This window comes from Crinia signifera, chromosome 12 (assembly GCF_055691185.1).
Source record: "Crinia signifera chromosome 12, ASM5569118v1, whole genome shotgun sequence".
Taxonomy (NCBI): domain Eukaryota; kingdom Metazoa; phylum Chordata; class Amphibia; order Anura; family Myobatrachidae; genus Crinia; species Crinia signifera.
This window is the reverse complement of record NC_139228.1, coordinates 21,330,071-21,344,449: the sequence shown is the minus strand read 5'-3', so window position 1 is coordinate 21,344,449 and position 14,379 is coordinate 21,330,071. Positions and strand designations below refer to the sequence as shown.

Here is a 14,379-nt window from a genome sequence, read left to right as displayed (position 1 = left end):
TGGCAGCGCCACATGCGCTCCTTTACATTGAGCCTCATGGGATGTCCGTTGACACAGGTCTGTGTCTCTGGAAGCAAGTGGTGGCGTTGTAAAAACTCCACCGACTCCTCCTTCGTCTGCGGCAGGTTGAAGATGGTTAATGGTTCGGCAGCCATAACTGACACAATGTAATAAGTGGTGACACAATGCTGACTGAATACGCTAACTATGTAAGCTCCGACTAGCCGCGAACATACTGACTATGCTGACTACACGCTAACTGTGTAATGCTGACTGACTATGCTAACTACGTAAGCAGCGGCTAGCCGCGAACGTACCGCTATGCAGGATGCAGGAACATGACGCTGATACTGACAAGGAAGCGGACTACGATAACTACGCTGGCCGCGGGAACACTACGCTGATTCTGACAGGGATACTACGCTGACTACGTAACTGCCACCGTGAAACTACACAAGTAATATAAACCAAAAAGATGAAAAAAAGAGGCGGGAGAAGGGGAGAGAGTGCCAGTGACTACGTAGGCCAGGAGATTGAGAGGAAAAGAGTTCTAAATGTATTGTGACATGTATGAGGATGTCACTCATCAGTTTCACTGCAGTAAAATGTTGCGAAAACACTCATGTAATAAACCAGGAACACAGGAACATTTTTAGGTTCCTGATTTATTACATGAGTGTTTTCGCAACATTTTACTGTGGGCATGGAACTACCATACCCAGAAATGCTATGGCAGTGGCATTATGCAGGGTTAAATCATACTATCTGCCTACACTTAAATATATACTTCAATAAGCAGAATGGAAGTAAACAATTTAGCATTATCAGTGTATTTTAATCTAAGTATTTAAATGTTAAATTTAGTTCTATTCAAAAAGTACAATTGGAGAAATGAAAAAATGGACTTTAAAGCTGTGCGCCTAATCCACCGGCTTCCCGATACAGGAAACGATGGTAACTCTCGTTCTTTACAGAAATCCTTGTTAAACCCTATCAGCATAGTGTGTACTACGTAAAAAAAAAAGATAACTATTATACTTTACCTAATAAATTATTTTTGGATCTAACAAAAGAGCAGAGGCATACATTTACTGGTATAGGTTTTGCTACCTTCGGTTGTCCCAAAAATCTGCTGCCTACAAGAGAACGGACTGTGGGACAGTTTCAGTAAAGACAAACCATGTTGCTATGAAAGGGGAGCCAATACATTTATAGTGTTTCTGTGCAGGGTAAATACTGGCTGCTTTTGTATGTAGCCCACAGATGTTAGACAGCTTTATGTTTACACAGCAATTTAGATTTCAGTTTGAACACTCCACCCACATCTAAATCTCTCTGCACATGATACATCTGCCTCACCTGCAGAGCAGCGTGGTTTGGCCCATTGGTGTGGTTTTTTGCTTTGCTAACTGAATTAGGCCCAGTGTTTGCCGCATTGCGGGGCCGTCACATACGGCACAACATAGAACTGTGTAGATACATAAGAAACACCAACCTTGTTCCTTGACTGGTGTACGAGAACCCACAATACGATGCATATAATATACAGCACTATGGTATGCTGGTTACACAGACTTAGTCCACAGAAAAATGCCCCATATAAAGAGATCTAGAAGACAAAAATAATAAAATAAAAAAACCTATAGCATTTTATATAGCATTTCCGAATATGTAAAACAAAAATAGTGCAATTGCAGATACCATACAATTCCAACATTTTTAGGATAATGCGATATGACCACCAAAAAATGGCCAACTATGGTGCTTTTTTACTAAAGTAGTACAACCTCAGTCTCTGCCCCTGCTTGGCCCCACCCCTCTCTGACTGACCCACTCCCTTTGTGCTCCCCCCCCCCATTACTCAGTCACGGCTCTGCCCCTCCCCCACTCCTATACTTACCCTGGAGGCCAGTCAGCCTCTCCTACGGGTCTCCTTTCTCCCTGACAGTTGGGTCTGTTGGGGCAGTTGCCCAGGCTTCCATGGAACTGACCATGTACAAATATTATATAGATCTCTGATAACTCAGATACGAATGGAGACCCAGCGATCGTCGGTAATTATGAAGTACACCCTTATTTTGAAGTCACTTCAGACCCTTGATGAAGTCACATCGACGAAACGCGCTGGGTACTGCCTGCTGACTCCTCTCTTTTTAGAGAAGTTAAAATCTTATTATAAGAATATACAATTGTTAAATAATTCTTATGAGGACCACCTTTCTAAATATTTAAAACATGTTTGAAGTTGGCTCTGTAGAAAATATGTTCGCTGAACCCCTATTCTAGATATATACATCTATATAAAATCTAGGAGGCTTAAGATGTCGTCCACCCGACTCTGGTAACTATCATACACCTTGAAGTAATTGATGGCTGCTTTCTTCTCTTGTTTAAAAAAAGAACTTTAGCACTTTTTATAGGCGCATGTTTGCACTTGGTGCATGAGTAGTTTGCATCTCATGTGATAATGGAAATTGACAATGGCTACTACGTTAGTCTTGTATATGTATAAGTGATGCATTGTTATCTGAATTATGTCTTGTGCAACTCTTTGGACTGATGCACATATATTTTTTGTATGTATTGTTATAGGTGATTTGACACTTGATGTGTATCCATATGGCTGTCAATAAGTCTTGATAAAGGCTCAGAAAAGAGCCGAAACGTTGACCAACGATGTATATATCCATGCTGTGGGGAGTAAGTGAAAAGTAATGTATAGGCTTACCAATTGACTTTCCTCCTCCATGTCGCCCGCCAGTGACCGTTGGTGCCGCTGCATCTGAGACTTCATCACTTACGCCGGAAGTGACGGGCCGCGGCCACACAGTCTCGCAGTTCATTTACAGGATCAAACTGACTCCTACTGTATAATTTAGTACAGTACCTCTCAAACCCAGTCCTTGGGGCATGCTAACAGTTTATGTTTTTCAGGTCTCCTCACAGAGTCACATGTGAAATGATTGAAACCACCAGTGGTTCTTTTAAAATATATCAAGTAATGAATGCACCCATGTTCCAGCATGGACATATGGAATACATGCTGTTAGAGGATTGGATTTGAGAAGTACTAGATCAAGGCACCCCATTAGGACAGGGTTGGCCAAACCAGCCCTCGACATCTACAAACAGGTCACATTTTCCAGGCCATCTAGTTAGAGCACAGGTGCAGTCAATGCGAACAGTCACTCTTTAAAACATGTGCTACATTCTTTCCTAATGGACACATTCTACAGATCCACAGGTGGCCTGGAAAACCCTTGCATTAGGCCGAAGGTCGGAGTGATATCCCTTCGTTCCGGACCATCCCAGATTGCCTGTACACATTAAAGATTTAATGAAAGATGGAACTATGAATGGTGATATAGTTATTCTTATGTGTATCCAGCCTAACAGGCCATGACCATGTATCTAGCTGCACCCTTATTTAAAGAGTAAATATATATATATTTAGTAATACCTCGTTCACACCAAAATGATAGGTCCGACCAAGGATTTGGAACAACTGTGGCAGTAATCTCGACATTGTGGCGGAGCCACGATAAGATTGTGTTGCCGTACCCCCCTGTGCTGCATTAATTACTTCTGACTCACCCCTTCATGCCAGATCACACCCCCCAGTGGTGCCAAGCTAGCAGAAAGCAGAGAAATATGTCTCTTCCAATTCTGTACGTGGTTACTGGTCCACACAGTCCCTTAACTAGAGCCCTTCCCGCGTCCAACCCTCAAAGCTACCAGTGTTGGATTCCTGGACCTGAGTTATTTTTTTCGGGGAATAAGCAGTGACCCAGGTCAACCGGGCAAAAACCAATGTTGAAGCGACAGTGTGAAAGGGGTGTCATATTAAACAATGTTATGGTTATTAACCAAACATCTACACATCAAAATTCCATGCTTGCAAAGCACATAAGCTGGCAATGAAATGACAGATGTGCAATGACCATAAATTAAGGATGAATGAAGGTTTTCTACGTTGTACATTTTATTGTATCTTTTGTATCAAGTAAACAATTAAGGACGTTGTGCCCGGTTCCGATCTGTGATGTTCTGTGAAAAGCAGCGACTCAATGATTCAATTCCACCTGGCATTGTATTATTTGTCCAATAAAACAAATGTTACCTTTGATCTGTCGCTTGCAGTTTGTGCCTTCCCAAACTCCACAGTAAGCGCCACAAGAATCACCACAAACAGATTGTTTAGGCTGAAAACCTCTGCTGCAATGGACCACTGCCATGTGAGACGGGAGAATGAATACAACCCTGCAGCAAGGATTCCTGCCGTATGACAGCCAGAGAGCCTGCAAAGATAGATAACAGGAAATCTGCTTTTGCTACAAAAAAAACCCTGTTTGTTATGCATTTTATATTATAGCTACAATCATTCTGCGCTACCGAGAGCCATTGGTTTGCTATGTAATATTTCCACAATATCATGACGATATTAATTAATTAAAAAAGAAACCAGTGCATAATAATTGAAAGATCCTCTGTGTAACGTCCTAGCACCCGTGGCATTGCCCTTAAGGTACAATAGGAAATTTTAATCTTTCAAGACCATTGTCGGGGTGAACAAGAGAACAAGAGTAGCAGCCACAGCAAGACTGTAGTGCAGAAATAAGGAGAACAACAGATTGGAATGTATGGGGAACAAGCAGATTCAATGTCAAATGGTAAAAAGAAGCATCAGAGAAAGGATTTCCTTTGTCCTGTACTAGATAGGATATTACACAGCGGTTTTAGGGCACAAGTGGGCTTCCAGTCCTTGTGGAACAACCACTGCCAGCATGCATGGTGCAGCTACAACAGCTGAACCTAGTATACAAATCAATATATAGGCAAACCTCACGATTTTTGCTGGACCGTCCCATTTTTTGGGGACTGTCCCACATCCCAACCGGGACCGGCAGTGTCAACGAGCCATGCCAGCAGCTCAGAGTGCTGGGAATACCCCCCAAAGTGATGAAAACGGGATTGTGGCTCGCGATCAAGGTATTCCCGTAAAACCACGCCCCTTTTATACATGGTCACATCCTCTATTCGGGAGCGCACACCAAAGGCCCACATGAGAGTCTCTTTTTCTGGGGAAAGAATGTTGAGAGGTATGAGCAAACTGACTGAGGTACTAATCAAGTCACCTGTGCTTTAGAATGTAGCTCTTTAAAACCTTGTCTGTTTGGGAACAGTTGACTTAATAGCTTCACTTTCATCTACTTACTTTCAGTCTTGTACTCACCATTGTGTGAGAATTTCCCGGATCCACGTGTGTTCGCAAATGTGACTGCCAAAACACCCCAGGGATCAATTATTTGTGGTAATTTACCAGGGTGAACTGAACTCCCCTTACAGTGAATGAAATGTAAGAGACTGGTTTAGTTTGAAAACCTAAAACAGCTCCAGTAACTGTAGATCTGGCCTGCCAATTGTGGTTTGTGTAACTTCTCGGGTCTGGAGCTGGCTCTGTGAGATTATCTCGCATCGCTGGCTATTTCATTGCAGTGAGCAGGTCTGGGTCGGATTGACCCAGGTTACCAGTTTACTCTTCACCGTGAGTCGGGTTGAATCAGTGTTCAACCCTAAGCACTTTGCGGGTTCTCTCGACCTGGCATATTTCAACTGGTTACATTTGCACTGCATGGAAACCAAGCAAAAAGTCAGGTTATTTCAGGCATTGTAAAAGCAGTACTAGAGAGTTTAAAAACCATTTCTCAAGCATGGCGTTTCACGTACTCTAGGCTCGTTAGTCTAGTCAATGGTCACTATTGGTAATCTTTTTCCTACTTGGGTTAGGTTCTAACTGCTAGGTGTGTGGCTTTCCTTCAGCAAATTACATCAAAATTATTTTTTTCCCCCAGTATAGGAAATGGTATATAAAAGGGTGGATCAATAAGTAAGTAAGTGTTAAGAATGAAGACGAAAATTTGTGACATTTTTTTTATTTATTTTTCAATATAATCTCCTTTCAGGACAATGCATTTTTTAGCAACGTCCCTGCCCTTTCTTTAAACCCTCTCAAAAATATGATTGGTCAAACTCATGTAGGCTTCTGTCTCGACGATGACCTCCTCGTTTGATTTGAATTTTTTTCCTGCCAGCCACGTTTTCAGGTTAGGGAACAGAAAGAAGTCGCAGGGAGCCAAGTCGGGTGAGTACGGTGGATGCGGCAACAATTCATAGCGGATTCATGTAATTTGGCCGCAACAATTCTGTATATGGGAGCTGGTGCATTGTCGTGGTGGAAAAAATGAACTATGGATCAAACTGAAATTTGGTATGGCGTTGTTTGAAAGATGGTAGTACACGATAGTAATAACAACTTTACTTAGCAATGCCACCTGTCTTCAAACACAGGTAATTATTGATCAACCCTTGTATTTTTGCCCCACTAAAATCTATATTCTCACTCTACAGTAGTGGTTACCAAACGCAGTCTTCAAGGTACCCCAACAGTCCAGATTTTTAGGATAGCCATGCTTAGACACAGGGGACTTAACTAGTACCTCAGTCACGTTGATTATACCATCTGTGCACAAGCAGGGATATCTCTTTAACCTGGACTGTTGGGGGCGTCTTGAGGACCATATTTGGGAACCACTGCTCTACAGACAGTCATGGTTACATTTGGTTTTCTTTTTTTTTTTTTTTTAATTCACTTTTCTTTATTTTTAAATTTTGCACATAAAAAAAAGCATACATTACATTAACAATTATCGCATTATCTTGATATTATCACATGCAGCATTCTTTCTTTTTTGGTGGCAACATCATTGGACTATTCCATCTTCTTTACAAGTATAACTGACTAAGGGCCTGATTCAGACCTGATCGCTCATCTGCAAAGTTGAAGATGACTGCGAGTAGACAGAAGGTGCCGAGACAGAAAGAAAACCCGCCCTGTGCAAATCTGTGAGTGAATTGCAAAAATATCGCTATTCACCCGAAAAATTCATACGCAATTCCTGAACCATTAAATGCTTTTTCTAGTCTGTGCAAATGTGAGTAGCTCTTCAGGCTGATCGAGGCCGGCACCGACATAAAAGATTTCAAATGCCTGGGCATGCCTGCGTTTTTCGGAAACTCATAGTAAAAACGCTGGCTTCCTATAAGTCAAATCGCAAGGGGATTGGAGTAGATTTTTTGTTGCAATTTTGGCTTGTTCATGCGATTTATGACCTGTACGCGCACAAAGTAATTTGATAATTGAACAGATTACAAATTCGCACAACAGCGCTCAGCTCTGGAAAAAAAAAAAAACTAACTGCTGTGTGGAATCACAGGATGATATTCTCTGTTTGGACGAGGAATCCTTGGAGGTTTTACCCCAATCGCCAAAATATGCAAAGGATAACAAGACGCACCTGGATATTATACCATGATAGATGAATATGTGCTGTAAGTCTTTTACAACCAATGTATCCCAAGTTCACCCAACTCCATCAGGTCCCAAGATACTAGAATGTTTATTAGTGGGCCTGGTTAACACCTGTATTCATCTTAATTCCCAAGTTATGTTTTAAGGGATAGTGCGCACTACGGTAGGACTCTACTAGCTATATCATGTACATTGTAAACATTGGGGCTGCATTAATTCAAAAAATTTGGAAATCTATTAAGTGACATAAAATATGCAAGATGTAGTCTACACATTGACAATTAAAATGTTAGCATTAGCAATGTTGACGCCACAATGCCCAGTTATGTTGATTAACATGTTGGCAGGCATCCGACAATGTTGATACGGGTTGGGATCATTCGTCAGAATGATTCTAGGTCTACAGTCATTAGGTCGACCCCACTAGGTCGACTGGCAGGAAGGTCGACCTGACTTAAGGTCGACATGGGCCAAGGTCGACATGACTTAAGGTCGAATTTGCATAAAGGTCGACATGAGGAAGGTCGACTGGTCATAAGGTCGACATGGGTTTTTCACTGTTTTTTGATCCGAATGTCGACACAGTCGACATGGACACAGTTGGCAATGAGAATCGGACCCTCGCATCGCTCGCTTCGCTCGCTATGCTTCGGGCACGGTGCCTCGCTGCGCTCGGCACACTATTTTATTCTCCCACCACGCCCTAGTGGATGGTAGGGCATGAAATACCGCCTGTCGGCACATGTCGGCTCAAAAAACAGTGAAAAACCCATGTCGACCTTATGACCAGTCGACCTTCCTCATGTCGACCTTTATGCAAATTCGACCTTAAGTCATGTCGACCTTGGCCCATGTCGACCTTAAGTCAGGTCGACCTTCCTGTCAGTCGACCTAGTGGGGTCGACCTAATGACTGTAGACCTAAATGCATTCTGACGAATGACCGCATCCCGTTGATACTGGGGACAGGCTACAGACAGGAGGGTCATATTGCAGGGGAAGGAGTTAAGGTGTGTCCACACAGTAGATATGCCGTGCTATGCGAGTACCGATGCGATCAGATCGCATTGGGACTCGCATCGCACGGCATGCATGGAGTGTGGTACAATTTAGACTATATAGTGCAGATCTGCACTATATAGTCTTGCCTGCCCTCTCTATTTGGCTGCCGATTTTCGCTCACACAGGAGCGCGCATCGGGCTTGCAAGCCCTAAAAAAAAAGCACACAATCAGCATGCGATATGGCTTCCGATGTTCACTATATCGGCAACATCGGAAGCCATATCGCACCGTGTGTACACACTATTAGAGTAAACATAATTAGCGGAATTCTAGAGGAGCTCAGTCAATGACCACGGGGCCCACTTTCTAACATGTCAATATTTCATTGATCTCTACATGATGAATACTGACATTATAACCATGTTGACGTTATGTTGATATTTCGCAGCAAAACCATAATAGGCAATTCTAAAAACTTAGAATCCAATCTTGCTATGTATTTTTTTTGTACTTAAAGCAATAAAAAGCAAAAAACTTTTGCCCCTTATCATAGGCATCTTTGATAACCTAGAAAAAGTACTGTAGTAGAGTAGAGGGTTTATTTGGAGAAGAGCTGTTAAGCCAGACACTTCTGAGCAGGTTTATGCCCAATATTTAAAAAGGGCAATAACTTTCACTAGTAAGACACAGCTAGTAAAAACATTGCCCTTTTAAATATCGGGCATAAACACATTCTAAAGGGTTATGCTTTAAAAATCGGAATTTTAGGGGTAATTATACAAAGATGGCAGTTCTATTGAAGATTGGCTGTTGACCATGGCAACCAAATCAGATTATACCTACTGTATAAGCACTTAATTTCGCGAGTAGTAATTTTCGCGATAATGAAGGAATCAGCGTTTTCGCGAGTGGAAAATTTCACGAATAACTACCGGTCGCATCCCCCATAGGTTTCTATGGGGGATGCGAAGCTGCCCGATGTATCAGCATCGGGCAGCCCGGCATCGCACCCCTGGGCTATCGGCATTCTGATATGGCGATAGCCCATTGTAGCCTATGGCTGCACATCGCACTGCCGAGCGGGGCAGTGCAGTCAGAGGGGTCGGCGGGGGTCAGCGCATAACCGCATGCGCTAACTCCCCGGCATCCGGGTTAGGGCTTCGCAGGGACGGGCTCCAATCGGAGCCCTGTCCCTGCACCCCCAGAATGATAAATTCGCAATGCGATGCCCGGCGTTGTCATCACGCCGGGATCGCTATAGAATGATAAATGCGCCCTTTAGGGAGGGAAATATTTCGCGCGGCTTTAATTTTCGCGATTACGGAAGGCTCGCGAAAATTAAAGCCGCGCGAAAATAAGTGCTTTTACAGTATTTATTTAGCACTTTAAAGAAGATAGAATCTGATTGGTTGCTATAGGCAACATCCAATCTTCAATAGAATGTCCATCTTAGTAAATTTACCCCTTAATAATTAAACCCCTAGGTCTCCAATATAAATATTGTATATCTAAAGACATGATGATAATAATCTTTAATTTAAGTCAGGTATTTGCCACACGGCTAGGCAAATTCCTCAATAATAGAAGGTTCCTTCTAAAAAAAGGTATTCAGTATGTTTCCACAAATCTTTTACTTGCCGCAAGGAATTTTGGGGCCCGGGACTGATTTTAAATTCGGGCACCCCCCTCCCCAATTACTCACCCGGTGGCAGTGGCGCACTATCACCCTCCTTCTTACCCTCAGCGTCTCCTCAATCGTGCATGCACAGTTCAGCCTGCAGAGCGCCGTGTTCTGGGCTCTGCCCTGTGTGGTGTGAGTGCCTGCCTGGCTAGCTGGGGAGAGGCGGAGGTGGTGCCGTGGGCAAAATGAGCTGCACGGGCCCTTTCAGAGGCCGGGGCCTGGGACAGCTGTACCTGCGGCACCCCCCTGTCGGCGGCCCTGCTTTTACTAGAAGAATCTAGAATGTACCGTGTAGAACATTAATGAGTGCAGTTTGCCGTCTTTTCTGGACCCAGTCTGCACAGACTTGCTAAGGTCGATGGATTCGATGCCCCTCAATCCTGGTGGACATCCATCACAAGGGAAGACTTTATTCGGTTTATAAAATATGAGTGTTCCCTCCAGCAGTCTGCCCAGTATCTGAGTATTCCTCCAAGCAATCCGCCACATGACACTACCAACAATCTATGAAATATACACATAAGTTCAAAGCTAAAAAAAACTTACACACAATGCACATACTACTTTGCTTATTATGTATAATTGAGCTCTACGGAAACAAAAGAAAAATGGGTAAAAAAAAAAATTTGCATACATAGAACAGTAGTTGACAAACTATTCAATAAATACTGCCATCTGGTTTCCTGTTATAGCAGATGTCTATCAACGCATCCTCTCCTAATTGTGTCCGTACTATGGACAATGGCTGTAAACTTTTGGCTCAGCAGGAACGCTGCCCAATTTGTTAAGAACAACGGAAAAAAAAACTGCAGCACATTTCTCCACGGTTTGTCGTTTTCAAATACATTTTTAAATATTCAAATATTCAGTAGCTTTTTAAAATTAGGAAATGGTGGATCGCTTTCTTTTCTAGAGTGTTCCTACAGAACAGGTCAACATTGAAATTTTGAACATCCCAAACCTCTTCGCTGCTTCTGCAGACCATTTTGTCAGTGTAGAACATTACACAGTTCCAACTGCCCTTGAGATTTGTAGGCTTATAAGTCATATACCGAATACAATGTAAACGACTGGCATATAGTAAAAGGTACTAAGGTTTACCATCATCTACAAGCATGATCAGAATACAAAGACGCAGGAAAGAGCATTTTGTAAACACAATGTTTATATTTTTGTTAAATATTCTGCAAATTAATAGACAAAGGGGTGAGTTGCCGTTCTAACAACTCCCAAACTCAAGCCCCATACGCAATAGACGATATTGTTTACAAACGATAATGTCAATGATATTGTTAACAATACAGTTCAATTATGTCATCAAGTCCCCTACTGAACATGCAGACGTTGACGATATACCCGCCGAAATAGCGGCGGGACCTTATTCAATGTGGTCTTTCCCGACCACATTAAACAGGGTTCTCGGCAGAACGGACCCGACTTTAGAAGCAGTCGGGCCCATTCTGTCGAGAATGGCCGTGGATTGTCGAGCTCCCTGCCACAGCTCGCCGATCCACAGCCGTATCTCACGGCCATGCCCCCTTTATGACGTGTCGGTCCAGCCCGGCAGTCGTGACCCAGGATTGAATATCCCCTACAGCCAGGATTGAGCAGCATGTAGAGAGCACAACATCAGGAAGGGGGTGTTCATTAAAGACCCTCTGGAGAGCACATTGTTAACGATAACTACACACTAAAAGCGTTAATATAAAACAATATCGTTAAGAAGGGCCAAAATAAGCGTTAACGATAACTACACACTAAAAGCGTTAATATAAAACAATATCGTTAAGAAGGGCCAAAATAAGCGTTAACGTTTAAAATATTCCTTCGTGTGTATGGGGCTTGACTTTCTCAAGGCCCAGTCTCACACTGGACTTGCCATTTTTTTCACCCTGACCCATTTTTTCTAAATCCAAAACTACTGCATATATTAAAAAGTTAAAATCCGATAAAAATTTGAAGACCAATATAATGTTCACAATGAAACCCAAATACAATATTTCTGTTTACTATACAGTTTGAGAATATAAAAGGGAAGTAAACGGCTAATGCAAGAATTATTTTACATTTTATCTAGGATTTGTCAAATAAAACATGTCCAGTCCTTCACAGCAATAATAGTTGTGGGCCGCCTGATGCTATTCTCCTTAACGCCTCTATTGTGTAGGTCTGAATGCCATGCAGTGAGTGAGGTTAATTTCTCCTATAGCACTCCACTCAATGCTTAATGCGGCACTACGACTCCTCTTGAGGGCTCAGCTATTACTACTTGTACTTCTCAGATTTGGGTCCTAGCCAATATGCCCTTTCGATGGCTACCCAGGTGTAATATTCAGAATGAGACAACAAAGCCTGTTAGCTACTGTATATGATAAGGCTATGGCTGCAGAGAAATTTGTAGAAGGTTTGTTCCTAAAATTCTAAACCAAAGAAAAACAAAAATATTTCATGCAAAATTTTTTTGTAAATATTAAGTTTAAATCATGTGGCAATTAATAATATACAAAATCTTTTAAAAAATATTAATTCCTGTAATTATCTTTATGAACAGTTCGTTCCAATTATGACTTCAGGGCCATTCCATAGACAGTGAAACCAAACTAATAAAAATAAAGTTTGGAAATCACTACTTTAAGGTAACTTTGGTGTAAAACAAATATGTTAATGGAGAGGGATAAGGTAATTTGGTGGACTGACCCTATTTGTGTTGACATGCATTGGGTCGACCACTTAAGGTCGACATGGCTAAGGTTGACAGGGTTGGAAGTAGGGTTGCCAATCCCGGGGCATTTTTTCAATCCCGGGATCTGGGATTGAAAAATGCTCAATCCCGGGATTCTCGGGATTGGCATCCCTAATACAGTTCTGCTCCACACATACCCACCCCCACACCGGCCGACCCGCACATTTACTTACATTAGCGGGCGGCCGGCCGGGAGTGGGTTCGGAGGTGCACTGTGCCTCCAGGCTCGTGCACCTCCTTCTTAGGCCGCAGACCGGAAAGGATGCGGGCGGGCAGAGGTAGGCGGGCGACGTGCGGAGGAGACTGGAAGGGGGCGTGCACAGCAGAAGGCTGCGCAGCGTGACCTCTACTGTCACGCTACGCATCGCCACACGCAGGGGTCAGGATTCGGGAGCCGGGCAGCTTCTGAGCTAGTGTTCAGACGCTGCCCGGCATTAGACTGCGCATGCGCAGTCTAATCCCGAAAATCCCGGGATTGGATAATCCAATCCCGGGATTGGCCACCCTAGTTGGAAGGTTGACACACAGTTATTCACAGTTTTTTTTAGGCTGACTTGTGCTGACAGCCAGTATTTCATGCCCTACCATCCACTACTGTATGGTGGGAGAATAAAATAGTGTGCCGAGCGCAGTGAGGCACCATGCCCGAAGCATGCGAGGGGACGCGGTACACTTTGATGGTGTCAATGTTGACTATTGACATTAGGTACAAAAACAGATATAAATCATGTTAACCTTTTGACTGTCGACCATCCCATTGTCGACCTTCAGTGGTCAACCCAAAGCATGTCAACCTAATATGGGATGGCTTAATTACCCATACCGGAGGTTTATGTAAATGCTAATCCTAATGACGCTAGCTCCTATTGGAAACAAAGACTTGCGGATAGCAGGATTTTAATGGGAAGTTTACAAGGCTTCCTCTGACTCAATCAGAATATAAAAGGTTTTGTACACATACATATATAAAATAATTAACTATGACAATAAAAAAATATATATATAGCAACTAACTGTTGCCTTTCCGTCACACTGGATGTCGTTCTCAGTCTCCTAAACCATTGTATTTTTTGTACAAAAACAAATGCAAAAATATTTATATTATCATTATTTTACTATTAATCCTTTGGTTCTGCTGACCCAGCACAGCAAATATCAGAGTTCGGTCTGATCTAATTTCACCGCACTTTGTGCTACCTTTGAGTCCTTTTCTGTTACAAATACTTTGTATATTTTTTTTTTATTGTAGCTGCAACAATTACTTTTTTTTTTACTTTTATTTTAATGAAAATCATATTAAAGTACAAAATCGCCAACATTTTGCAAGTTTGGTCAGGTTATGGAAAATACTGGCATTCAATCACATTTGAAGCCTCTCTCTTCTACGACACATGCCCCTTGAGAATTGTTTTCCCAACTCAACTTCAGCAATGGTAAGAGTGAGATCTCAAATTGGTATTGGTTTCGGTTACTACCGTGCCCATGTCTTTATTAATTCTCCTAGAGTAGATGCTCAACAAGGGTTCATTTATGTGGTCGTATGTCAATTTATGCTATCATAGGTCTACACCACTCAAAAATGAA

General features: G+C 42.5%; 1 protein-coding gene across 4 annotated transcripts in view; it reads right to left on the bottom strand.

Annotated features, from left to right (window-relative positions):
- Positions 1-14,379, bottom strand: part of TMEM260 (transmembrane protein 260) — a 76,977-nt gene that overhangs the window by 14,157 nt on the left and 48,441 nt on the right. For all 4 annotated transcript variants that reach the window (XM_083166989.1, XM_083166991.1, XM_083166988.1 and 1 more), the window contains 2 exons: positions 4,121-4,298; positions 1,496-1,609 (listed from right to left, as the gene is read on the bottom strand). In XM_083166989.1, coding sequence (XP_083023115.1) covers positions 1,496-1,609; positions 4,121-4,298 — 292 coding nt within the window. The remainder of the gene's footprint in view (positions 1-1,495; positions 1,610-4,120; positions 4,299-14,379) is intronic.